Source organism: Crocuta crocuta, unplaced genomic scaffold (genome assembly GCF_008692635.1).
Source record: "Crocuta crocuta isolate KB4526 unplaced genomic scaffold, BGI_CrCroc_1.0 scaffold262, whole genome shotgun sequence".
Classification (NCBI taxonomy): Eukaryota; Metazoa; Chordata; class Mammalia; order Carnivora; family Hyaenidae; genus Crocuta; species Crocuta crocuta.
This window is the reverse complement of record NW_027528869.1, coordinates 5,901,453-5,928,982: the sequence shown is the minus strand read 5'-3', so window position 1 is coordinate 5,928,982 and position 27,530 is coordinate 5,901,453. Positions and strand designations below refer to the sequence as shown.

General features: G+C 47.0%; 1 protein-coding gene across 2 annotated transcripts in view; it reads left to right on the top strand.

Moving 5' to 3' along the window:
• The window catches only part of ETV6 (ETS variant transcription factor 6), a 251,975-nt gene that overhangs the window by 98,424 nt on the left and 126,021 nt on the right, over window positions 1–27,530 (top strand). Inside the window, exon 2 of one of the 2 annotated variants that reach the window (XM_077756469.1) lies at window positions 2,979–3,105. In XM_077756469.1, coding sequence (XP_077612595.1) covers window positions 2,979–3,105 — 127 coding nt within the window. Of the gene's footprint in view, window positions 1–2,975; window positions 3,106–27,530 lie in introns of both variants that reach the window. The other variant, XM_077756468.1, reaches the window with a different exon arrangement.

Here is a 27,530-nt window from a genome sequence, read left to right as displayed (position 1 = left end):
ACTGAGCTGTACGCGGGTGCTCCCTCCTCTTTGTTGGGGTCGGCCCACAGAGGCAGTTATGAGGAAATAGGTCTCCTTTATTTGAGAAATTGGATGTTTTAGTTTCCTTAAGCCTCTCCGTCTAGATGTCTCCATCTGACATTGTGGTGTTTGTTTCCTATTTCTAATTGCTAGTAGTGTGCTGGTTATGCCTTGTAGATGTTAAGTGCATGGTTGTAGGAATAGATGAAAAAATGTGAACTGTGTGAGTTGCCCTAGAAATTAACAAAAAGAGAGACAAAGCCTGCCGTGTGGGGTTTCCAGGTGTGTGTTTCGTTCTGTTAGGAAAGAAGCCCACATACTGGGCGATGTCCTTTCTTGGGTCCCTTCAGGGCTCTACTGGCTGCTGACCTCAGGGTCAGGGTAGGGGTGTAATGGCTGCTAGCGAACTGCTCAAGGCCCTAGAAGTGCATTTTGCTTCAACCCCTGCCCCCCTTCCTGGTCAAGTACTCTTTCTTCTGATACTGACAAATCTCTTCGTTGAACCTTTTAAAAAGAGCTTCCCGTCCCATACTTAGGGTGTTGCAATATTGCTGAGTAGAAACCATCATCTGGAATGAGAGTCCAGAAGCTGTCTCCATCTAGAATTGTTTGGACATGGGGCATGTCATAAAATCCCAGGGCAGGCACTGAAGTGTGGCTTTTCAGTATAGCAGTAAGGATAGGTGACCACGCAGATGTGCACACACACCAGGGGCTCCCTCCTGAGAAGGTACAGTTGATAATTTAGCCAATCAGAATACATACATTTTAAAGGTGGTACCTAACTTGACTCTTATCAGTAGGCTAGAGGTAGATTTCCCAAGAAACCAAGTAAAATCTGCTTTGAGGGCTGGGTTTCTCCCCTTTTTGACTTTGAAGGATTTGGTGAAGGGTGAGGGAGCTGGGATGACGTGGCCTCTCACTCACAGGGACCAGTTGTGGGATCTGGAGAGTTTCTCCTTGCTCTAAGAGATAGTCATCATGTTATGAAATGCTGTCTTTTCTTTTTTTTTTTCTCGCACTCGTGCCATGCCATTTGAAAACTCTTTGGCTGCACAATGTTTTCTTCATCAACAGTTTCACTTCTGCAAAAACCCTAACAAAACAAAGCTATTTCTGGGAATAAAGTTAACGGCAGATAAGATATCTAGACATATTGGGACTGGGTTTTTTTTTTTTTTTTTTCGAGGGTTGAAGTGTGTTAAACTAGAAGAACAGACTGCATTTAAAATGCTTCAAAAGCCTATCTCACTTTGAAAACCCCCTAAACAGATTGTGTGTTTCCCAAAGGTGTGTTGATGCCTTTGACTCTTTCACCCGCCAAACCCCAAACCAAAGCCCCCAAACTTATAACTTCCTGAAGCTAGAGTTGCTCAAAATAGGTGTGATTGACAAAGTTCAAGAAAAGTGAAGCTGGAGGCTTTGCCTCTGGGTGACCTTTCACAGGACATCACGATTGATATAGAAGTGAAATCTAGTATGTATACGCCTGCCTTTAATTAAGAAATTCACCAGGAAACTTTAGGATGTATGTTTAAACAGAACTATTCTAAATGCCTTAGTTGCTTGCAGAGGATGCCTCAGGGAAGGCACAGCGATTCCATTTCGGAAATTACAGAAATATGTATATATTCATTTAAAATTGAAACTTCCTACCACAACCACCAAACTTTCCAGGCTCTGAGCAGAAGAGAAGCTTTAATTTGGTTATACAGCCAGGGGGACCCCCCCTACTTCCCTTTGCACATTTGATGAAATACAAAATGTTAGAGAGCTGTCTTTCTAAAACATAAACACCCCACTTTGCTTTATTTTCATCTGTGATTTTCCTTTGGCTCTTGATTTTTGTCTTCGTAATGACATCTTCCTCATCTTCCCCCCCCAACTTATTTTTGGACCTCGTATGTCCCACTTTGCTTTGCCCAGTTGAACCACAGACACTGACGGAAGTTATGTTTATTTATGTATGGACTTTAAGTCAAAGTAGTTGGTATATAGATCTGAGATGCAAATTGTGCTGCTGGTCTAGATGAACGTTATGGTTGGTTCCTTGCCATTATTTGCCGTGTGTGCACTTGAAGCTAGTAATAATCCTTCCCATCCCATCCCACCCAGTTGTTTTAAGTGATCTAACAAACACTGCCTGTTTGAATTTAAACAGTGGATCCGCAGTTGTCAGTTGAATAAGTACCTTCAATTAGACAGCGCTTTCCTCAAATGCAGACAATTCTTGAATGAGCTCTGAAATACTTTAGAAGGAAAGGAGCGCGCTCTTAAGATGGAGAACGAAGGGACGAGGAGACGCTGTGAATGTCGCAGATATGTCCCTGCTATGAAGGAAAAAATTAAACCCTGGATATTTTTGGTTTATAATGAGATAGATCGACCATAGAAAAACCGTGCTTGCAGATTTATTCGCTAAATCTAGAATTTCCAAGCCATCACTTCGAGCTCACCTCTTCTTGGATCTGAGTACAGAATCGTATTTGCATTAGAAGCTGGGGATATTGCCAGAGAAGAGGAAACGTGGTTTTAATGTATGGGTGACATCAATTATGTGACTTGGACAAGTAATTTTTGAGAGTAGTCTTTAAAGCCATTCTCTTGGACATACTGTTTCATTTCCTCCACCTTGTCTGCCCTCTTCACTTGACTAAACCTCTAGTACAGAGGGGAGGGGAAATGGATACCCACTGACCCGAGTCCAAAGAAGCCCTAGGTTAAGCCCTTCCACAGCCTCGTTGTAAAGCCCTAATGCTGGAGGTCTGAGAGACCGCTAAGTGTCTGGAGCGTCCGGAGGGCGAGCAGCAGGGATGCGAAGCCTGGTTGCTGCCATGCTCAGTGCCCTCTGCCCCGTTTGCTCCCCACCCCTCTGGCTGTTTTCACACCGAAGTCAGTTCCACGCGTTCATTGTCTTCTTCCCCCTCCCCTCTTCCTGCCCTTCTTTTTAACAGCAGGAACGAGTTTCGTATACACCTCCCGAGAGCCCGGTGCCGAGTTACGCTTCCTCGACTCCACTTCATGTTCCAGTGCCCCGAGCGCTCAGGATGGAGGACGACTCGATCCGCCTGCCCGCGCACCTGCGTGAGTGTTGGCGCGCATGCGCGCGGGGGGGGGACGGAGGACAGACAGACTGGGAGGGGAACGGTTGACGGNTCATTCACCGCCCCACCGATGGCTTTGAAAAGCTTGAGACTCCTGTCCCTTTCTGACCTGTTACCCCCAGCTCTGGAAATGCGCACCGTAGGGCAGGGTCCGCTACGTCTCCTGAGATCTGAAAGTGAACGTTTTTGGAAAGTTCGTCTCTCTTCTGAAGTTCACACGTAGCCGCTCTTTTTCATCTTTTCGCAGGCCCTACATTTGGGGCACTTTCTGAGTCAGATGCTCTCCCTGTTTGATTTTAGGCTGTGTTGCTCTTCCTTTCTGTATACGGAGGGCCTCCCAGCCTGTTTTTGTTTTGTTTTTTGTTTTGTTTTGTTTTGTTTTGTTTGCTGGCTGCTTTTCTTTCCTCCATTTGGCCTTTCCCTCCGTCCTTCCGTTTGCTCCCCTCTCCTGCTTTTCTTGCACCTGCATTGCCTCCCCAGCTGCGGCCTTTGTCGTCTTTCCAACCTTTCTCTCTCAGGTCACCTCTGCCCCTTGCCTCTCCCGGCCGTCGATCCGTGGCGTGGCAGAGGCTCAGCGCCAGCGCACGTGTGCGGCTGGGGCCAGTCTCCAAAGCAGCCGACACCAGTCATTTCCTTTTTGTCTTCCTTTCCTGCGCTGCCCCCCAGCCTCTAGAGGGTACAGTGCGATGGGGCAGCCGGGGAGAGCGAGTCACCTGATTCCCACCCTGATCGCAGTGTCCAAGAAAATGCCAGGCTCTCTGGCTTGCGTATCGTCCTCGGGGCGCAAGTCCAGGTGGTAGGGAGTACGGGGGGTCACCTTGGCCCTTCCCTAGCTGATTCCTCCGACTTGAGTGGCAGCACGCGCGGTTGTGCCTGCTGTCTTTCCCTGGCCTGGTGACGCTCCCCGGGATATTCGCCGCCTCTTGTTCCGTCTCTCCTCGGAAGCCAGAAGGTCGCTCGCTGAAAGGGGAGAACAGAAGGAGACGAGGGTGCGGGCTTCTCTTCCCTGTCCCTGCGATAAATCAGGGAATCGGGAATCGGGTGACTGACTGGGTTGCTGGGAAGTCCCGGGGGAGTCTGGCTGGCTCTTCCTTCTCCTCCAGTGAGGATGCCTGATGGGCTTCGGGCGAGGACTTGAGGGCCACGACAGGCCGTCCCCTCCTCCAGCTTGCTGTGTCCGACACTGTTTACAGAGTCGCCACAAGTTACAGGCAGCATATTCCAGCTCCACGTGGGCAGAGAGGTAAAGGGCACAGCTCCACCCTGCCGTCTCCTCCACAAGATGAGATTGGGACCATAGTGGAGCCAGGGTCATGGCTGTGGGCACCCTTGTCCTCGGTTAACTAGAGCATCGTGGCCCCAGTAGAGCAGACAGGACTGGAAAAGAAACCACAGGCAGGTCATAATCTCTTTTCCTCCAGAAGCTGTCCTGTGACCAGTAGCATATCCACGTCAGGAATATTCGCTTCCCAGTCGAGCATGCTTGATTATGCCGTGCAGAGCACTCCTACCGTCTAACCTCGTTCATTTTGTTTATTCAACACTGCGCTGCGCCAGGCACTCTTCTCGATGCCCGGGATACAGAAATGAACACAGCCCACCAAACTCCTTGCCCTTACAGAGCTTCACGTCTAGTACACAGAAAAAAAAATATGTGAACTTTGATCCCAAACAGGCTGAGATTTCTTTCATAGCCTTTCATCCCTTTCTTTTGAGACATCTGGCCCAAGAAGGCCCTAACTCTTGGTTTGCCTCTGGATGCCTTTAGTTTTGGAAGCTCTTTTACCACCCGGGACCGTCTCCCCATAAGTAGTGACCATGGCAAAAACCAGCCGAGAAACACACCAAACTAGGGGACCTTAATTCTTAATTAGTTCTGCTGTTGAACCAGCTGTTTGATTGTGAGTCAGTCCTTGCAATACTCAGTTTTCCTACTATACACGATTGCAGTGGGTGAAGAGACTGTCTCCTGGCCCTCTTACCTTTACAATATCAGGATCTCACTTAAGGAGGCATTCTGCCTACTCAGAACTGTATTTTCTATGCCAACACTCTTCTGGGGAAGACGGTTGCCTCCCAGGCCACAGCTGGACTGCCGACTGCTCCCTGCGCTTCCACACGATCGTAATAGCTAATATTTGTCGGGGGATTACCCCGGACCCGGCACTGTGTGAAGTCCTTTATGTAAATTGTTTCATTTCATTCTTCCAGCATGGATTTGTGTCCATGTCACACGCAAGGAATTTAGGGATTAGAGAGTACGTAACCTGCCAAAGCCACACAGTTAGGAAGAGAGAGAGAATCGGGATTCAGACTCAGTCCTGCCTGACCCCAGAGCCAGGCTCTTACCTACTGTGCCACTGTGTCAGTGTGTAAGTATGCCTTGGATAGATGGATGAATTCAGGGTTGACGCTTAGCCAGTATTCACCAGTGTAGCTGTAGTGGCTGGAATGGTGTATGGCTGGAATCTTCTCACCGGTCAATGAATGGTGGGATAGTTTGCTTATCTCCCTCGGATGGGTGGATGGAGGGATGGACAGACCCTCCACATATATTAGCATATCTAGGATTATCACATATAGCATTGTAGCCCGTTACTGCTGACTTTAGAACGTATTCAGTTGTTAGAATATGGATTCAGGTCAGGGCGATGCCTTCTGTCTGGCAGCCTGACTCTCAAAGGCTTCTGGGTGATCTGCATGAGCCCCGTTGGTTCTGACATCTGGAGTGAATCCTCTGAAAATGGAGCTTCCCAGGCTTTTGTTGTTTGTCCTCAGCTGGGGCTTTCCACATGAGGCTGAGCCGCCTGCCCTGCTCGCCTGTTCCAGGATTCAGCTGCACGTTGGGCTGTTTGAGAAACCTCTCGTGTAGCCCCTAGGTTGGTCGAGGCTACGCCATGTCCTTGAAGACGCATCCCAGCTGGGTTTCCAAACCTAAAAGAAAATAAATATTCTAACAAGGGAATTGGGTTCTTGCTGTTTTAATCTGGGATTCCAGACAATTCCCAATGGAATGCTCATGGAAAGTACGGGGAAGAATCTGGAAGCCAAGGCAGCAGCAGGACATTTATGGTATTGCGAGGTTGAAAGCATTTTTAGCTGCTTGTTTTAAAGGGATACTCACCAGACTGGTATGCGTCAGAGTAGCTTCTTTTCACCATTTATCCTCATGGATCTCCAGATAAACCGCCTGTCTTAACTCTTTCTTTTTCTCTTTTCATACTTAAGTCAAAATACAGCCTTTCCTAGTTGGAGGGAGGGTAGGGGTGATCATGTTTAAGATTCGCATAGGAGGGGTTCTCGCCATTTTGTTCTGCAAACTAGAGCTACATACAAATTAGCAAGCTGTTGGGAAGTAGAAAGTAATGCCTTTCCTTCTACTGGCCTGTGATAAAAACAAAGTGGTAAATGGAGCAAAGTGTTAAACGGCGATTAAAGAGGACCTGATGGGGCCAGGTGCGGTGGTCTGGGCCTAGGAAGGGGGGCGAGCAAAGGGGAGAAGGGCCCGCCCTGCACTGTCCTGGTCTGGCCTCCTCACAGCTCACATGTGCAGGCTTGTGGCTGCCAACACAGGTTCCTGGAACCTTCCTGTTCTACTAGGAGAGCAAACATAGGTATGTTTATTGACAAGATGGAAAGGCCTTCTTCTTCTTCTTTTTTTTCCCCCCCTGTCCTTCCACAGAGGATACTGACTTAATTTTTAAGCTTGAGGGTAGAAGAGCTGAAGTACAGCAATTATACCAGGTCAGCTGAAAGACACACAAAGCTCTACTCCTTAAAGGGAGCCTAAGCCTCTCCTTGCTCCTTGAAAACCCAGAAAGGACTGAAGGCCCCAGAGAGTGGCTGGAGGAGCTCGCTATCTGTTCTCTAAGCAGTGAAGGCTATCGCCTCATTTTCACAAGGGACTTCCTGGGGTGAAGGGGAGACATTTTCTCATTTGTCTGCCCAAAGACCGCCTTTTTCTGAGTTTCTGGGGGAGCGTGGGTGTTGCGGGGGGGCCAGAGGTGCCCCATGAGGTGGTGCCCACTGTGTGAACCACTCAGCCTCAAGCAGTGATGCCCGGGGCTGCCCATCTGATTACAGTAAGCGTGCTTCAGATTCATCGGCAGAATTTAAATCACTAAGTGTCTTGTTTTTACGTTAAATCCCCTTTTGCACGATCATTTTGGATTTAGTGGTTATAATCCCATCTAATCACAGGTTGACATGACGCTCTCTGCCGAAAGACTTTGCACAGTTTCACAGTGCCAGTTGGGCCTTCTAATCTCCCCGCGAGTTGGTATTTAAAAATCGGAACTGAAGACTCATTCATCATTTTTAATAGGGTTACAGTTTATGATGTTGCAGGTTAATAAATAGCCGTAATAGCCGCTCAGAGTTTTCTAGAATCGGAACACCAGAAATAGTCCCTTGGCTCTACTTCCTTTCCTTGTGAATCTTTCAAAATTCTTACATTACTACTCCTACTTGTGTGTTTAATAATTTAATTTAATGCCTTCCTTTGGAAACGTTACCTCGTTGCTCACCCACTTCGTGATTTTTGCCTTCTCAGCACAGTAACTGAATTGAAGACAGTCACGTGGTGAGCAAGGCTATATTAGAACCACGATAGTGAGAAGAGATGTACTGCCTCTCTTTTCTAATTAGCTGGAGCAGCCCACAATTTTATACACTTGCAAGTTAATTTTATTCCCCAAGAAGAGGCAAAAATGGGAATTAAATGTAATCGTAGTTAGTATTTTATATTGTTAGGAGCGACGGCATGTGCTCATATATATTATCTCATTTAATCAGGCAACAGCCTTTGAAGTAGGTGTTACAGATTCTGTTTCATGGATGGGCTGACTGTGGCTCAGGAGGCTCCACCAAATCTTTCAGATTCACACAGCCTATGAGGAGCCGAACGTGATGTCTACCTTGGAAGTCACCAGTTAGGCTTCTTAGGAGAGCACAGGATGATGGAGTCTTGTGGCCCTAAAAGTGGAGACACTGCTGACTATTGGAGTCTGGGCGGCCGTGGGTGCGGGGGACTGGGAGCACTTGGGCTCTGGTAATGCACTTGACCATCAATTTGCACTGAACCTCAACACGGTGGCTTCCACCAGGAACCAGAGGCCGTTACTGTGGATAATTCACTTCCGTCTTGCCCCACCCATCTCTCCTGTTCCTCCCTCGTCACTCTCGTGTGAGCTCAGATTGACGTTCCGCTACTGTCTGCCACAGAGCTGGCTGTGAAGGCCTCAGAGGGCCAGCTCCAGGAGTGGGGCCCGACCACATCCCCACATTCCCTGGCATTTCATCAGGAATGGCCTCCTGGGAACAGGTCTCACTGCCTTTTTGGCGTTTCCAAAGGAAAAGGCATGGCAATCGAAAGGACTTGGGTTCAAGTCAGGAAAGAACTGAGTGGGCTTGGGTTCCAGGGCTGCCTGTCTCTGTTAGAGATGATTTAACCTAAAACTCAGGTTTCTACTGCACCTGACCATGAGGGTTTCCCGTAAAGATCAGAGCTAACTTAAGGGAGCACCTAGCATGGTGCCCGCCAAACGGTGGCCAGTAACTCACAAGGGTCTATTTCAGTTCCCAAAGCTGGTAAACAGCCTGTTTAGGAGGTGGCTTCCTCATTTTTAAGGGCAAAGAGAAGCATGTATGTCCTTGTTTGTTTCACTGGAGAAAGGCCCTTGAGTTCTGCCTGTATAGCCTCGAGACTGAGTTCCATCAGTTACACTGGAAGTCGGCTTTATTCTCTAACGTCTCTGATTTCTAGGAGCTCAGTTGTGCTCTCCTACCCACACCCTATCTGCACGTCTGTCTGGGATGGTTTTCTTCACTGGCCTTGCCCAAATCTGTAGGTCTCCTCCCGTGGCCCGCCCTTACCCTTCTTCTAAAACCCAGCAAGGCCTCCCGTGTCCTTTGCCGTTATCAGGATTCCAAAAATGGCCTCGCCTCACGCAGCTGCCTGTGACGTGTCGTGACATCACCAGCAGAGTTGAGGCTAGGACACGGGGCGGGGAGGGGGGGAGATTTAATTCTAAGTCAGAATCTGACAAAGCAATAAGGACTCCTAACGAAGATGGCCAGCCACCAGCATTTTATATCTTGTTTCCCTGTAAGCCTTCCTTTGGGTGCCTTCACCATTCACATTCAGATGCTTGAAGGCTTTCTCCTTTTCCAGCAGCACGTGTGGCTGTATCAGGGGCCCTGCTTAGCTGTTTCAAACAGCTTGAAGAGAAAAAAAAAAAAAAAACCAGCTCACAACCGAACAGCCAGGATGCTTTGGAAGGGAAATTTCCTTTTTGGGCTCGCTGTCTGAAAGAATTTCCGATGCAGGCAGACGTTAATTCCTAGCTCCGTGCTTCCTGATAAGGAAGCAGCTTCAATAAATGCAGCTATTTATAGATGTCTTTCTTTAAAAAAAAATATATAACCCAGAGGTCTATTGACCTTTTCTTTCACTTTGCATTTCATGCCGTGCGCTCCTTGTACATTTAAGGCAGTTCCTCCGGCAGAAGCTTTGACAAAGTGCCCTTGAACCTGGGGGTGTGGGGGTGGGGTGGGGAAGGGAGGGCTCTCTCTGTCCTTGGAATTCTGAAGTTGACATTTGGAAGCTGTTGGCACTTGGTGATCCCTGCCTGGTTTTGTGGGCTATTTGCGTGAGCCCAGAGATGCCCGGCACTGTTCTAGACCCAGTATTGAAAGAGTATGACAGACAAGCGAGATAGCCATTTAAACTTAAGAGCCGATGAGGACCAGTCAGTTCTCCGAGTAGTGACTTGAACAACGGGAGATAAAAGATAGTCCCATTTCTTCTGTCTCCTTTCAATGGTCTCCCCTGGGATTTTCCAACTGTCAGAACCTCTGTGGTCTCTCTCTTGGCATATTAGGGCCCCTGTCCATTGAGGTCCCTGGCCAACTTCATCTATTGTCACACAATCCTTGCTGACAGGCATGATGAAGATTCAGTGTGACGTTGGCTTGAAATGGCTTTCATAGGTGACTCCTGAACATCCTCTCCATTATCACAAAGCACTGATGGGGCTGAATCTATACACATATGATGAAGTTTCCATTCTCAAATAACACATATTTTCTCCCATTTTGCTTTGTGTCTAAGTTGCATCTTATCAGTAGCTTAGACTCTTGAAATTTCTGACAGAAATGGCTTTGATTGCCTCATCTTTATGTTTTTCCAGAGGTGAAAGTTACCAAGGACCTTCGGATGTTACCGATTTCACTGATGTCATAGGAAGATTCTTGTCCAGTTGCCTGAACCCTCCATGTGTGTTCTGGGGTTTCTCTCTTCTGGTCCCGTCTGAAGGAAGGGAGAGTAGGATTTTAGAGATATAAACTGGCCCTGTCTCTGGTCACATGCAGACTGTAAATTCCCAAGAATAATTAGTTACCCTGCCCTGATAGTTACTGCTTCCATCTTGGGTAGGTGGATTAAACTCCATTCCTTTGAAATTAGACTCTATTTCTGTTTCCTCTAGATCATGGATAGAAATAGCCTCAAATGGAGCTCCAAGATTTCAGTAATAGAAATGCAGATTGCAGATATAGGTACCGCAGAAAGAGCTGTGGATGTGTGGTAGATGCAGATTAGATGCATTGGAGGCAAAGTCTAATCCGTGTAGGGCTGTGCGGGGAACATTCGACTTCACCAGTTCACTGGGGCTGAATTCTCTACTTTGGGGGTGGTGGCATTAGCGACCATGGTTCACTGAGGAGGGTGGAGGTTTGTAACAAGCGTTAAGAGAAGAAAACAAAAGGCACCCAGATGAGTCTTGAAGGGTGTGGAATAGTAATAGCTGAAGAAAAATTGCAGCAGTATCAGGCAGTCTATCTACCTCCACTTTAGAAGTAACAATATTAGGATTCAATTACCGTGTGTTTTCTAGGAGTGGCTTATCTTGGTGAATGAGTGTCCTTTTTGCTGTCATACCCACTTGCCAGTTTGCCAGAACTGTGCCATTTCCTAGGAGCCATTCCTGAGATCAGCTGTATATAAGATGCCACTCTAGGGATGCCTGGGTGGCTCAGTTCAGTTAAGCGTCCTACTTCGGCTCAGGTCAGTATCTCGCGGTCCGTGAATTCAAGCCCCACGTCAGGCTCTGTGCTTGACAGCTCAGAGCCTGGAGCCTGCTTCAGATTCTGTGTGTCTCTCTCTTTCTCTGCACCTCCCCTGCTCGCACTCTTGTCTCTCAAAAATAAATAAACATTAAAAAAGTTTTTTTTTTTTAAAGGATGCCACTCCACAGAAATCTCTGTTGCAATAATGTGCGTAATAAGTAATCATCGTCACTGCTGTTTATTGAGCACTTTCTGTGTGCCAAGACCTTTATATATGTTATCCTGAATAATCTCTAACACTACAAGGAAGATGTATTTGTATCTGTATCCGTATCTGAGGCTCAGAGTGGTAAATCACTTGCCAGTGGTCACACAGAGAGAAGGTGACAGAGCCGTGATTTGAATCCAGATTGAATACCCCAATTTAGGCTTTTTGCTACGTCACTGTGCTGCTCCTTCATCAGGAGCTGATAGAAGTCGTGGTTAGAGGCCATTGGTTCGGAGAAAATCCAAGCTAACAGGTTGCTGTCTTCTTTTTTGTTTTAATTTAAGCAGAATTTTTATAAACAAGAGACCAGGAAAGCCAGAGGGATAAATGAGCGACACAAACTAAATTACCTTGTGAACATAGAGGAAGAAAAAATTTTCAAATTCAATCCTCTCTGCAGACTGTTTTATTTTCAGGTACCTGTATAAATTCTGGAGTGTTAGAAGCAAAATTCAATGAAGTAAAACAATCCTGTTGTCCACAGTCTTCCTTCCTTGAAAAAGAGACGATCTGCCTCTCAGAGGATTAGTAAACAGCAAGAAAGATGATGTGCTCGAACGGAGATTGTATTACTGGGTTCACAAGTGAAAGCATTTCATTCCTCATACTTTATGGTAGTCTGACATGCTTCAGAAAAAGGGTCTGACATTTTGGTGCCTCAGTTTGCCAGCATGGGTTATGTTCCAGCAAATTCCGCCAGAGGGTAATAGAGCAGGGAGCGCATTTGTCTGAGTGTTGGCCCCTGCATGCTGGCTGGTGGGGTGATTCCAGACAATCCATTCTCTCTCCCAACCTGTAGCTTCCTCGTACATAAAGCAAAGTAGCCTGAGTACAGGATTCCATGGGTCCGTCACAGCTCACACATTCTATTTGTTCTCTAATTCCAGAAGAGAAATAATAAGGGATGTTAGCAGTGGAGCATTATCTATAAATGCTAAGCATCATGGTCATTCACTTGATCTCAGCACTCAACATCAAGTTTTAGTTCAGATGACGGTATTTCAAGGATACAGGAGATTATTACCCTCTACTTTAGTTTGTGAGGATGCCCTCTCGCAAGGAGCTATGGCAGTTCAATACCTGATGCAATTGGATGCTTCCCTGATGATTAAGGTCAGGTATGGAGGTAGCTCCTCGACCTTGCAGACTTTTCTGAGGGCTGTTGTGGCCACTCGCACCTTACACCCGGTGCCAGGAACCTTCTCTCTGATCTCAGGCCTGCTTCCTAATTCTTGCAGACCTGAGAAGTATCTGTGAGTTGGCTCTTTGCCCAGGGCATTATGCACAGGTGTGGCTTCTGGTAACTACCTCCTTGACCCCAACTGCACGATTCGTGGGAATCCCCTCTGCACCTCGAGGCACGTTTGCCTTTCCCGTAATGCATAAAAATGACAACGTGTATTTTCCTCCCTTTGCCGATGTCCACTGCGTTTCCCGCTTTGCAGAGCCAGCTGATCTGCACGGCTAGGGCCACAGGATCCTCTTCAGCTGGCCCCATAGCACACGCACAATTAATACCGCGTTAATTAATTATAAGGGGGGAAAGCACAGGTGGCAAGGGAATGAAGGCTTTCAGCTTCTAAAGTGAAGGCTTTGATGCTGAGCTTTAAAGTACATTTCCATCCGCCCCAGCCAGCAGAGAGAATCTGTGACACGTCTGCCGTCCCATGAGCACGAAAACTCACACCCAAGAAACTCTTTCTAAATAGGGGCCCTGAACCAGTTACTCACATCATCTGCTCGTTGCCACGGGCTGTGACAAAGGGGTATGGGATTAGGGAGAAAAGAACTGCCCAAAGCAGCAGTGACTTGTGAACAGAGCCGAGGGGTGGTTTTCTTTTGCCTTCTGAAGTAGCTCTCAGGTCACCAACGTCAGGAACTCCTTGTAGAGAAGTAAATGTGAGCAGATGACTTGGTGCCAACCCTCTTGAGGAAGCAGAATTACTCTTTCTCCTTGCCCCTCCTGTGCCTTGCTTGAGGAAGTAGCCCAGAGGCAGTGGCAAGTTCACAGACCTGTTATTCTGATGGGCTGGAAGGTTCCTCTGTCTTGGGCATATTTTCCTACTACAGATGAACCAAGTGAGGGAGAAAACACTTTCCTTTCTTTTTCGTTCTAATTTCTTCCACACTGTCGTTCGCTTGGTTCTGCCTCCCACACTTACTCTTTTCACTTCTGGGCGCGAGGTGGTGGGGAAGCCGCCTCACAAAATCCCCGCCCTACGCAGAGAGTTCTCGTCTCCCTGTTGACAACCCTGCGTCAAACGTGTTGTGTGGCACTCTCGCTGCCCTTAACAGCCTGGCCAGGAATCACAAAGCTGCCCGGCTATCTGGGATTTTATTTAAAGGTTTTTTTTAGAAACACAAAAGCAGAGATTCCCTGAGAGAGGTTCCTCACTTGAGAGCCGTGGGTTATAAACGTCCTTTGAAACTACTCTTTAATTCTCTGATCGGCTGAGAGGGACTTCAGAGACCCACGAAAATCTAAACAGATGGAAAATTTGTTTGGACCTTGTCAAAGGGAAAAAAAAAATTTTTTTCTTTTGGTTCTTAGGCAAAGAAAAATTTCCCTTCAGACGAATCTATGTGTGTGTGTGTGTGTGTGTGTGTGTGTGTGTGTGTGGTTCATATTGTCTCATAGCTGTACCTACAGATGTTTGCTTCACAAGACTCCTGTGATGATTCCTGTTACTCAAAGCGATCCAGGGAAAGAAGGGGATGGAATACAGCTGGATTTTGTAGCTCTGGCATTGTACATTTAGCTGTGTAGCAGTCTCCCTCTTGTACTTTTTCATTTGCTAAAGGAGGATTGAGATTCAGAGAGTGGCTGGCTTCGGAACGCTTACTGTCCAGAAAGCACGACTGTGGAGCAGGACAGAGGGCTTATAGCGGTTTGTGAACAGAGCCAGTGTTAAGCTTTCGCCGGGTCTGCGGTCACCCAGTTACAGTGATTTAAGAGTGTCCCGAACTTAAGTCTCTCGCACGATGAACCGCCATGATGTCTGAAGTCCCATTGTTAAGATACATTCCTTTTGGATTGGGCATTATTCCTACCTAGCTCTCCTTTTTAACGGTTGGTTGTTAGGTTAGCTGCCGGTACTTTGGATAGAGATAATTAATACCTTAAGTTTCATTGATAACTTAGTGAAAATTAGTGTATCAAACCTCTTGAATCCTTTAAAATAGAAGAACCATGGCCAGCATGGATAAAGTCAAGGGAGGGAGTGGAGTTGGGAAAAACTCCACACTTTTGCTTCGGGCTGGCCTTCTCCGTGGAGAAGACTGATGTAAAATTAGATGGAAACTCCAGGCCCCTTGATTCAGACAAAACGTTGTGACCTCGGACCTCTGAGATGAAGATGAGTAATCCGATGTTTACCAGGCCTGGCTGCTGGTGTCAGGGCATTTGCAGCATTGGTATTGACCGAACCAAGTTGGATCTTCTCTGGCACATGGTCAACTGGAAAATGTGCAAGTCATCTTCATTGCCTGGAGAGGAGGAGTGAACTTTGGATCTGAAGCCTTAAGTCTTTCAGTCAGTCTTCACCCAAATGCCTTTAACTCTGAAGTGACTGTATGTTTGATTGTAATACCAAGACCACGCTGATATCATGAGGGACCTCACGTTACTCCGAGTCTCAAGTTGGAGTGGTCAGGAAAATCTTGACTTGCGGAGAATTTAAAGGTGCTAGCCAGAGGTGAGTGGCTTATTTGAGGAGTGGGTGTGTGGAATTTGGGAGAAAGATCCTTCACAGCTCTCTGCGTGGAGTACTAACCACCATTTATTGAGTATTTGTGGAAGGCACTTTTCACCTGTATTATATCATTTAATCCTCGTGACAGTCCTGTGGGCTGAGTTTTATTATCCCCACTTCACTGATGAAAAGTCGGGTTTAAAGAGGTTAAGGAACTTGGCCAGAGTCACAGAGCTGGTAGTTGGCAAAGCAGGTTCCTCAGGCTCCCCTCCACACGTTCCCTCCCAATACAAGCCACAGGCCTGTTTCCTACACCCTTCTCTCTGAAAACATGAAAAATGATGTTGGGTCCCCCTAAGAGATTCAGCCGTGTGGTTAAAACCTCTTAAAGTTTAGAAAAAAAAAAAAAAAAGAATAACTCACTAAAAATAAAACTACAAATCCACTCCACGGAAAATATCTACCACAACCCCCAACCTCAGGGTTAATCTATTCAGATTTCAGTGCTATAGGATTCTCGCGAGGCCCTTAAATATCGCTCTGTTTCCTGGTAAACAATATCCCTTACAGAGCGCTGGCACTTGAATAGTGTAATAAGATCAGATTCTATCGCTCTGCATTCTAATGCAATCTAATTGCAGGGTGAAAATCCAGGGCTGTCTTAGTTCCTCATCTATCTGTGTCTCTCTTTGTCGTACCGCCTGCTTTACAGTTTGAAGTTCAATACCACTCCCTCTTTTGGTGCTTTAGGTCTCTGTGTAGTTTCCCGTTCACAACATGGGTTTTTTTTTTTTTTTTAATGAAGTGATTTCAAATGGAAAATTAAAAACTTAATGCAGTTTCCTGCTAATGCCTCGCTGCTAAGAAGCTTCATAAAGTACTGTATATTGTTCTTCACTTCACAGCTGCTCCGGGTGCTCACCCACTTAGTCATTCACAATATGTCTGAGGGATTAGTTTTTACCAGGCTGTGGCTGTAGATATTTCTCCCCTTCCATGTTTTACTTAACATCTGCACTAGGGGAAGTTTATGTAGAAAAAAACTCCACCACCCTTGAGAAAAGAGGATATGGTAGTGGACGTGCTTTAGAAGCTCTAGTGGGCTCTTTTATTTTCTTGTACCTTCTTCATCTGAAATACCGAAGTCTTTCTGTGACAGGTCTCAGGTCGGTGTGTGGGGCTGAGAGGGAACACGAGTGCGTGTTTCGCTCCCGTGTCCTTGTAAACCTCCTGTTTGGGTGTCAGGCGTGTGAGAGAATCACTATTCTGGCTTCAGGCAAAGGCGGGGGGACCTTACGCCCTAATAATACAGCCTCATCTCGATGACCAGATCTGATTTTTGTTTAAATATCCAAGTTCCATGAAGACAGGGTTTTTTTGCCTGTTGTTGTTGTTTTAACCATTTCATCCCCAGTCCCCAGAACGGTACCTGACACACAGTAGGTACTGCTTTTTGTGGGAAAATAATTCGGGCCTCAGGTGAGTCAGGGCAGCTGTGGAAGCGCAGCTCGGGGCCCTCTTTGTGTAAGCACTGAGGGTAACGAGTGAGATTTATGGAAAAAAAAAGCGCGGGTAGGATGTGGGAAACATAAAAATAAAATGTTTAGAGTAAGAGCAGACCAGACACCCTCTCTCCGCTACCCCTCCCCGCCCCCGCCCGCCGACCAAGTTGTCCTGATTTTCAGAGTCTATTCAAATTAATAAAATTTTAAGTGAAAGAAAGAAAAGAAAGAAAAGAAAGGAAAGAAAGAAAAGAATGAAAGAAAGAAAGAAAAGAAAGAAAATAAAGAAAAGAAAGAAAGAAAGAAAGAAAGAAAGAAAAGAAAGAAAGAAAAGAAAGGAAAGAAAGGAAAGAAAGAAAAGAATGAAAGAAAGAAAGAAAAAGAAAATAAAGAAAAGAAAGAAAGGAAAGAAAGAAAAGAAAGAAAGGAAAGAAAGAAAGAAAGAAAGAAAGAAAGAAAGAAAGAAAAGAAAGAAAAGAAAGAAAGAAAAGAAAGAAAGAACAGAAAGGAAAGAAAGAAGAAGGAGGAAGGGAGGAAGGAAGCGGTGCTTCGGTGGTGCAGCACCGTCGGATGCGCGTGGGGTGCGTGTCTGGGAGTGTGTGTGCCTGTGCTCCGTGGGGGAGTCTCCACAAGCCCCGCTTCTTTGTGAGAATGGCGGGTGCTTAATCCCTCCTGGAGAGGTCGCGCCCTTGCTGCGACGCGGGACAGGACGGAGGGGGGCGAGGGCGCTGGAGAATGAAGAAGAGGGAGGAAGGGGCGAGCCAGGGTGGGGTCCCCAGCCCTGTGGGGCGAGCCCCGAACGGTTTACCCCCGCATCCCCCCAGCAGCAGAAAAGCCAGGGGTGTTTTGGGGACTCAGCTGCCAAGGTTTCTTGAAACAGCTCTGCTCAGAGGCATATGCTGGGCTCACTTCTGAGGGAAATTTCCTTTTTGGGGAAGTTGAAGCAAAGGAATTTCCTGTGTGGGCAGACAGAGCTTCCTGACTTGAAGGCTTCTTGGAAGGGAAACAGTTTCATAATGAAATGACAAATTAAAGACATACCAGCCGGGTTCACTTCAAAACAGCTATTGAGAGTACAGGCAAAGCCCTATTCTCCTCCCTCACAGAACAAAAATAAATCCCCTCCTGACAGGTTTCTGTATGCCGGGTTATATCCGTCCCCCCCGCACCTTCCTTCACAGCCTCTGCGCCTCTCCCTTCCTCCCACCCCCGCCATTAGCTGCCGCCATGTCTATCTTTAACCGCTCCCGGGAGCAGCCGGCAAGGAGGCTTGGAGCATCTCTGGCCATGATGCTCTGTGGCTTCGCCCATCCCTGACCTACATGGAGGCCCGAGAGGTTATGTCACAGCCCCATGCTGCTTTCCTTCCCCCCTCCGGCACAAACAATGGTTGAAGATGTCTTTAGCAAGGGGGTAAAAAAGAAAAAAAAAATGTAGCCATTTCCTAGGCTGGTCTTTAAAACCTTGTATGCAGTAAATCAGTAAATGTAAGTGCCCTTCTGGTCTCAGGAGCTGAGCCTGAAGTCTTCGCCCTGTGGAAGGAAATAAGGGTCTGGGTTGCGCGGAGGACGTTCTTACACCTGAACAGTTTTCTAAGGTTGGGTCAGCCCGCGTTTTTTAAATTGACACGAAATGCCTTGTGGAGTAACTCTCTTTTTTTCAGTCGAAAAGACCAGGAGAAAGGATGGCAGTATCAGTCGTGGGTCAGAATTCCTTAGTCTTAGGCCAATGAAGTGCAACGGCATAGGGTTTGGATCCAGATATGTGAGTTCAGACGCCAGCTCCGGCAATATACGACCAGCAGGATAACCTTGGCCAAGTCATTTAACACCTGGCCTCGGTTTCCTTATCTCTGAAATGGGTACAGCAGAACCTTTTGTATACTGTTGCGAGGAAGTTAGAGTAGGATTTCAAAAACGCTTTGCAAACTCCTCTAAAGGCTTTTCCAAATGGCACTTGCTATTTAGCCATGATTGGGATCTTTTGGGATTGAAATACAGTATTAGGTTGAAAGAAGAAAGTTGTAGAATTTGTAGATCACTTCAGCAAGTATTTATTAGCGACTTTTCTGTGAGTGCCGCATGCTTGGGCTCTGTGGGGAGAAACAAACAATAAAGCATGAAGTTTAGAGTAGCCTCAGAAAGAATCTTGGACTTGGGGGTCAGGAGGCCAAGGTTCAACCCTGGCTGTCACTCAGTTGCTCTGTGGCTTGGGGTGAACTATTTAACCGTCACGAGGCTCCGTTGTTTGTTTTTAAACTTGGGGGAAATCAGACTCTATGACTTTAATAAGTCCTGTCCAATTCTGACACTGTTATCATCGATTTTAAGGGGTCTCTGCCTTGTGTGGTTGTTTATAAGATTTATTCTAAAGTGCAAGGAAGAACTATTCACTGTCTGAGGAAGAAAATCATATTTTTTTTATTAGTATATCTGATAGAAACAGGAACAAATTAGTGCTTGCTAGATATGTCAGCCCTAACAAATTGGTTTGGGGTGTTTCTGAGTGAATGCTGACTTGAAAGTAAGTAGGATCATGGATCGAATATGGCGGTTTGCCCAAGATAACGCGTGTCAGGATTTGAACTTACCTTCTCTCAGCTGTTCGTTCAGTGAAGCCACCCTCATCATGGACGTCCCCGTCCAAACCGCCTCCTAGGATAGAGGCCGCCATGCTGACTGGTCCTGCCATCAGGTTTTAGCTTGGGCTCATATGTAATTTTTAAGACCGCCCCATTAGCCTTCCTCTCGTTTCAGTTCGTATGAGTAAAGGTCTCCTACTGACTTGGCCTCCGAGCGTGGTTTCTCAGCACCCATTTCGATGTGAGAAAGCTGAGGCACTGGAAAAATTAGATACCTCGTAGAAAATCACAGTTGCAAAATGGTGACAAGCCAGGCTTTGCATAAAAAGAGCTGCATTGACTGGGTGTGTGCGAGGTGTGCTAATATTCTAATAAATTGTCCCATTAATTTTATTCTCCCAGCAAGTCTGAGAGGCAGGCGATATTATCTTCACTTTACGGATACAGAAACCAGGGCTTTGAAATGTGAAGTAATTTGCTCAAGGCCACAGAACTGGTTGGTGGCTGAGCCAGAATAGGAAGGCAGGTCTGTCTGTTTCAGAACCTCTGTTCCTTATCCCTTGGTTGCATCTCCTCTGGGTAGTCCATTGTTTTACATTGACCTCTGTGCTTAGAAGTCAAGTCAAGCCTGTGCCAGGCCCCTGAAAGGAAGCAGCACTAACCCCGTAGTCTTGTCATGGCAGAAAAGCCTGTGGAAACTAATCCACCTGGGTAATAACCTGAGCAGACGTAACCTTGCCTCTCACCTCTGGAAGAGAGCCCTGTTCTGGTTCATCCCGGGGCTGCTCTGGCCTGGAACCTCACTGGCCGGCTCTGGCCACAACTTACAAATTGAGACAGAAATCTGCTGGCCATGTTTCAGAGAGGTAAGGAGACTGCCTAGTGCCACACTGCATCCTTTCCCTTGTGAAATTCCTTGGAAATGCTCTCTGTGGCTGCCCGGGCTTGTTCTGAACAAAATTCAAATCTTGTTCTAGTCAACAGGCATTGATTGAAGAGCCGCTGTGCTCAGTGCTAGGGATACAAAGATGAGTGGGGTAGGGACTCCGTCTTAGAAGGCAGAACTTTGGATAATCGTTCAACAAAACCAGAATTGAGACTCTCCTGTGCCCAGTAGAGTGGCAACTGCAAGAGATAACTATCTAAAAAACTTCCCAGGAGATGTTTTAACTCTCCACAGAAAGTTTGTGTTGTTTTTTTCTGGATTCCTGTTTGGTGTTCTTAACTTTCCTCTGTGTGAGTAAACTTACAGGGTGTGTGCTCTTGTTTAAGTCCAGAGCGTTACTATTTTTCATTTCTTTGACTATCATGTCAATAGCTCCAGAACTCCTCTTCATCTCATTTTTCTCCCCCAAAGAATATAGATGTCTAAACTTATTTTTCAATAAGGTATAAAATACTTTTAAAATTCGCTTCTTTTTAAGACACAAATATCATCCAGGAGAAAATCTGAGGGAAAAAATGGGATTTTGTCAGCACTTAATTAGACTCAGAGTACTAAGTTGTTCTCTGGCATGTGTAGCAAAAACGCTAGGTAGGTGTTGTTTTGAGTTCAGAGCGAGGGGAGAAGAGGGGCCATCACTCCTGCAGAGAGAACTGTAATCTCTGATTTCAGTCTTTCAGGGGCCTCCAGCAGCCATTGGGGTCTTCTGAAAAAATTCTTTTTCTTCGTCCCTCAATTCAGTCCCCACTGGGGCTTAAGGTGGAAAAACAGAAAGTACTGTTGAACTGCTGTGACCACATCGGCACTGTATCGCGCTCCTTCTCTCCTCTGGCGGGGAAGTGGGGGAGACGTGGAAGAGCTTGGCTTACTCCTCGTTTCGTTTGGAAGCGAGCAGCAGTGAGGGGTGGGACTGGCAGAAGCGCGGGCACGCACCGCGTGGCCCCCCGGTCCTGCGGTCCCCCGGCCGGCCGTTTCCCTCCCCTGGCACTCACAGGCAGCTCTGCGAGCCAGGAGGGTGTGAGCAGGAGGATGGTATTAGCTGAGGAGATGCAGGAGCCAAGCGGTGCCACAGGGAGCAAGGTGACTGACAGGTAGAAGAAATACAATGTCCTTTCCCCTCAGAGTTTTAGAAAGAGACGTTGCTAATCGGAACGTTGGAGTGAGAGTTCCTTTTTAATAGTCGCTGCTCCTCAGACACAGGCGATGACGATCTACTAAACGTACGCCAGCAGATGTGGGGAAGAAGAACAAAGCCCCCTGAGCCTTGAGACCCCTAAGGCCCCCCAGGGCTTGGATTTCGGGAGCTGACAGTGTCGTCCTGTGCGCTGTGCCGTTGAGACCACAGGTAACGGAGACGGGGGCCCAGCTTACGCTCTGGGCCTGCAGAGAAAGGAAGTCCTGCCTTCTTTGTTCACATCCTACTTGTTGGATGCCGGGGTAGCCTCCGCCCGTCTTCTAGGAGAGCGCGAAGTCTCTGTGTGACCCTGGCCCGGTCTGAAGCCTGAGGCTTCTGCCCATACCCGTGGTAGGTCCAGCCTCCCTTCCATGACGCTCAGGAATTCCTAATGGGGAAAGCCATACCTGGCCACTGTCAACCTAATGAAAGACCAAGATCCCCCCTCCCTCCACCTGCCTTCTAATAATCTTAAGATTTAGGGGAAACTGGGGACGCCTGGGTGGCTTAGTTGGTTAAGCACCCGACTGTGGCTCAGGTCATGATCTCACAGCTCGTGGGATCAAGCACTGCATCGGGCTCTGTGCTGACAGCTCAGAGCCTGGAGCCTGCTTTGGATTCTATATCTCCCTCTCACTCTGCCCCTCCCTCCCTTACATTCTGTCTCTCCCTGTCTCCCAAAAATAAACAAATATTTTAAAAAATGTTAAAAAGAGATTTAGGGGAAATTGGGATAGACCTTCCTCTAGACAGACACTGAAGTTTCACATACAAATGTAGCTTCCTCTGACACTAGAGAGAGAAAGCCTTTTTGACTTCTTTGCACCTCCTGGATGATCCAGTAGGTAGATTTGCATGAGACCCAGAGTGACCCCGACATGCTTTAACTGATGACCAACATCAGGTCTGTTTGTCTCTCCCATTAGAGACTGGTGCGACCTGCCACACACAGGAGCTCCACTTTCTGCAAACGTAGCAAGGTTTTGTAGGGTCGACACCAACTAATGCTTTCGCGTTTCACACCTCCAGTAATGAGTTGAGTTCTGTGTAAATGGTGCATTACGGATGATCAATAAGTATTAAGCGGTAGTTCCGACGGTGTCCCCCTCCACATTGTACTTTTGGTTCTTTGTCAAATAATGTCGTCACCGAGTCCATAACTCTAACATAGGAAGCAGTCGCTCCATGTGAACTTGGTTGCTCTAAAATTTTGAGATACCTCTCCCTTACCTCCTTCCTTGTCAGCGGGTATTTATATTTTTAATGGCATGTAGAAGTCAATCTCCAAACACTTTAGAGGTAAATCCTAGCAGAGATGAACTTTTGGCTGGTGGGATTACGGCGTAGAGCAGTCCCTCTGGGAGTCAGAATGAGATGCTTGTGTGTCTGGCCTGGTGGAAGGTTTTTATGTTACCAGAGTGATCTCCATGGTAACAGATCAACATGGTGCCAGTGACAGGTTTACACTCCAGGCTTTAGGTTCCCATGAGAAAGTGGATTCTTACGGCAAATAGAGGGGAAGAAAACGGAATATGGATGTATGCTCCCCTTCCTCGTAAAGTTCTGGTCATTAAGTTTCTGTTCATACAACCAGTGGCGTGTCCCGCTTAAACCCCTGGGTTCCTCTGTTAACCGAGACTCTTCAGAGAATGTGCAATGTTCTCTTGAATTTTAACTCAACTCATACCAGGTTTAAGCGGGCTTTTATAGCAAAGGACTGTATTGTAGTGGGACAGGAAAGCGACTTGGAGTCAGGAAATTGGGCCATCAGACCCAGCGTTTATACTGTCTTGAAGGCCCTTACTTTACTTCCCACATTCTTAGATTCTCACCAGTTTTGATAGTCATCCAGTTATATGGAAAGCCCCCAGTACGCTACATTGGCAGTAAAAATGGTAGCCAGTTAAATAGAGTACAGTGTGCCGTCCCCGTCACCATCAAAGGCACGATAATGTTGTGATCATGTGTATGCAAATATGCAGACACCTAAAAAGTAGAAGGTAGGAGTCATCTCTTTTAAAGATTAATCTCTGAACTTAACAACCAAACTCTGGAGGCTGGGTAGCCAGCAAAAGAGTTCATTTTCTGGAGCATTGGCTCCAGAAGGTTATTAATTTGGAGAATCAGCACTCGTTTATCTTGAACCGCAAGAGAACATTTGTGAATTCAGAAGAACAATTATGTAATTTGGTGATTTCGTGAGCTTCTTCCCTGGGGAATCTTATGACTCAACGATCAAAGGTGTCAGAGTAGAGAAGATGACTTTCAGTGGTCAGGTCTGTGCCCCTGAAGTGAGATTCTTTGTGGCCAAGACCTTGGAGTGATTGGTGACGGGTGGTTTGGGTAATGGTATACATTTAAAGGGGACCAGTCTTTCCCCCAAAGGGAAGCTTCTTTTCTAAGGAATTTATTCCTAGGGTTGTGGGGGAGTTAAACCCACTGTGTGTCAAGGAAGTAACTGCATATTTCCTATAAAAGGCAACAATGAACTTGATATTGACTAAAGCAAACCAGCAGCTTCTTTCTGCCACCTGGTTAGAATATTTCTTTACTGTACTTTGCAAGACTATTAAGGACAACCGAGGTGCCTGCGTGGCTCAGTTGGTTAAGCATCTGAGTCTTGATCTTAGCTCAGGTCACGATCTCCTGGATCGAGCCCCACATCGGGCTCTGAACTGATATCACAGAGCCTGCTTGGGATTCTCTCCCTCTCTCTCTGCCCCTCTCCCACTCACACTTGCACGCACGCGCGCACACACACACAGACACACACACACACACACACACTCTCTCTCTCTCAAACTAAATAAACTTAAAAAAAAAAAGACAGCTAATAATGGTAGTGCTATTCGTATCTTGCAATTCTCTGTGGTCTATCTCTAACCAGTGAAAGTCTGAAGATGTTTATTTTAGAATCATAATGTTGGAAGTGCTTTAGATTGTCCGTATCATAATGCCACTTTTAAGACTGGTTTTTGGAAGGTTTCTCTGCTCAGAGTTTAATATGAAAAATCTTGATCTTATTTCCTTTGTCATTTCTAGGTCTTTTTTTAAATCTTTAAAAATTTTTATTCATATTTTGAGAGAGAGAGAGTGAGCGAGTGAGCACAAGTGGGGCAGGGGCAGAGAGAGACAGGGAGACACAGGATCTGAAACAGGCTCCAGGCTCTGAGCTGTCAGCACAGAGCCCGAGACGGGGCTCAAACCCACGAACCGTGAGATCATGACCTGAGCTAAAGTCGGACGCTTAACTGACTGATCCACTCAGGTGCCCCATCATTTCTAGGTCTTAAGTTATGCTTTATTGACATAAAAGGGATTTTTGTTTAGTTCAGCAAAAGTTAAAAGAGCAGTATATATCTATGTTTAAAAAATTTTTTTAATAAAGATTTTTTTTTTTGCCTGAGAATCAACAGTGTTGGGACTGTTTGAGTTGAAAATGGAAACGTTCTTGAGGTGATATCAGCATGGACAGGACAATGAGTTAGAGTTTCAGAGCTTGGTTTCCTGACTGTACAGTTCTAGTTCTAGAACATTAGCATTGTCTACGTTCAAATGTAAATAGACCTTGTTTTGTGGTTATCTGCTAGTTTAAATTTTCATCGGGCTTGTAACGAAGAGATCATTGATCGCTCTGAACCCTTCGAAAAGGAGACTAGACGTGGCTTAGTCCCACTGAGCCGCTATTCAAAGCAACGTTTCTCATGCTCTGGCTTGTAGAGCTTTCAGAAATAAGGTGTTAGGAGGAAAGGGAGGGCTTTGAGGAAAACAGCATGTTTATAAGGAGAGTACACTTCATTCCCTTCAGAACACGAACGAATAAACTGGGAAAAAAAAATGAAAACACCGATCTGAATCCCAGGAGTGGGAAGGGAACCCGCCCGTGGGAGACTCCCCCAGACCAGCCACCCCCGGCTTCCGTTGCCGACGCTACTGTTGCCGGGAGTGCGGCATGGCGACTTTGACCCGGGAGTCAGGGGTTGAGGGCAGACCTGGAGCCCAGACGGCTGAGGGTGAGGAGTGTCAGGGCAGGACCCCAGCCGCAAGGCTGATGGGAGAGGTTGGCGATCTCAGAGATCTCAGAGAGGAGAGGTGTTTTAGTTTGCTTTGGCTTTTAAAGAAAGAGGGAGTTGAATGAGGAAGGAGGGTGGGAAGCCTCAGGGCGGATTCCGTCTAGGGCTGAGAGATGTTCCTCCGAGCAACAAAACGCCTGGCTTTCATCTTGGCCTGAAGGGTGGCCCACCGCCTGGGGAACGCCATTAAGAACCCGCTTTTTAACCACCCAAGAGAGTTTACAAGTGGAGCGTGGGGGGCTCTCGTGCAGACGGAGCCCCATGAGTCTGGGGCTGGGCTTGGGCCAGCGTGGACTCTCCTGCAGAGCACTGCGGCGCCCTGTACAGCGGCTTGCTCCAGGCCCTGCAGGGGTGTGAAATGGCAGACTCGTTCTGCCCCCTAGAACGTGTGTCCCCAAATCTTGTTTAAACCCGGAGCGCATTCCCCTCCGCCCCTCATGGTAAAAGAATTAGATGTAAACAAAATGGTGTTCAGACGTCTCCTTAGCTCGCAAAAGCCCATATCTAGCACATGTTCTGTCTGAAGTAGAGTTCTGGTAGACCTGTTTCTACCAACCACCTTTTCTCGTGTAATAATTAATCTGGCAAAACACATGCCGATTCCAACGGAGGTTTGGCAAGGAGGAGTGCATCATAACCACTGTCCCGCCCCTCGAAGGAACTTGGGAGAGAATGGACATTTCGTAACTTGTTAGCCAACCTCTGAACGAGGGTAGGTGCTACTTTGGACAGGCCCCAGGAATTCTGAATGATGCGGGAGAGGACTATGGCCCCATGAGGGCAGATGAGGGAATTATCCATCCCTCTTCCTATGAGCGGGTCACTACGGAGTGTCTAATCAGGAACTTTGTGTCTGGAACATGACCTCTGCAGATGCGGGCACGGCTAGGTCCCTTCCCTGTGTGCTGTAGCTTTCATTCCCGTCCAGGCGCAGACTCACCCTTGCCTGACGCCTTGTACCAGAGGGCAGTTTGTTTTCTCTCGTGGAATCTACGATGTGAGAATTTGGCTGTTAATGATTGAGAGTACAGGGAACCATGGGGGTCCAGAAGGGTGAAGCTGATGTTCCCAGAACCGTGAACTTGGGACTCTGCACCATGGATGGTGGTGCCAGCAGTCGCTGCCGAGGCAGGGAGGCTGAGGGTGGGTGATGGTCTCCTTTCCTGGGAGACTCCAGGTTCCAATCCTGGAAAGTTAAACTTGGGAAGAAGACTTAGCCACTCACAACAAACATGTAGCAGACTTGTTTTGCGGCAGCCCCTGTGATGAGTGCTGGAGTTTCACACTGAATAAAATACAGATACTCCTCTTTACAACTTACTAAAGTGTTTTTATGGAAGTTTGCGTTCTCTTTTTCAGCAAATATTAACTGAACACCCATCACGTGCCAGACAGCTGCTAGACAGTGTGGACACTTCAGTGAACGGGGGCAGGCAGTGTTGCCCTGTTCGTTTGTAGGATTTATGGTCCAGAGGGAGACTCTACCCACCCCATCGAAATATGTGCAGAAGGCACTGGCACTGCCCTAATTCTGACTCTTTGCTCAGGTCCCTCCCTGAGTTGAGTCCTCCCGCATTTATAAATATCCCTATTGTGGAGGCCACTGAAAAGGACAGAGGACCCTGATGAGGCAGGCAGGCATTGCACCCAAGAGATGGTTTGTGAACTGTTGCTGGGGCAGCCGCAGTTGCCTGCACCGAGCACTATGCTTTTTATGTGCACATCAGTGTGTTACTGATTGCTTCCTTGTGCCGATCTGTTTTTATTTCCCGTAGTTCCTCAGGTCTGTCCGAGCCAGTATGATCTGGTTTCCACTAACATTTCTGGAGTTCTAGGGAACTGTTTAATCCACTTTCTTCCGTGTCTGCCACAGCACCAGGCACCACGCTCCCTAACCACGCTTGATGGCGATGCCCAAAAAAGATGACTGATACCAGGACTGGGTCTGTAAGCCAGTCTACCAGTGATAGAACGGTCCAGGCTCAGCCTAGGAGCTCATAGTCACATGGAAGAAGGAGCTGAGCACCATGTCCAGGAAGTTATGGGGTGATGGGAATTGATTTCATGTAAATCTCCAGTAAGGTGGAGACACACAGGTCAGAGCA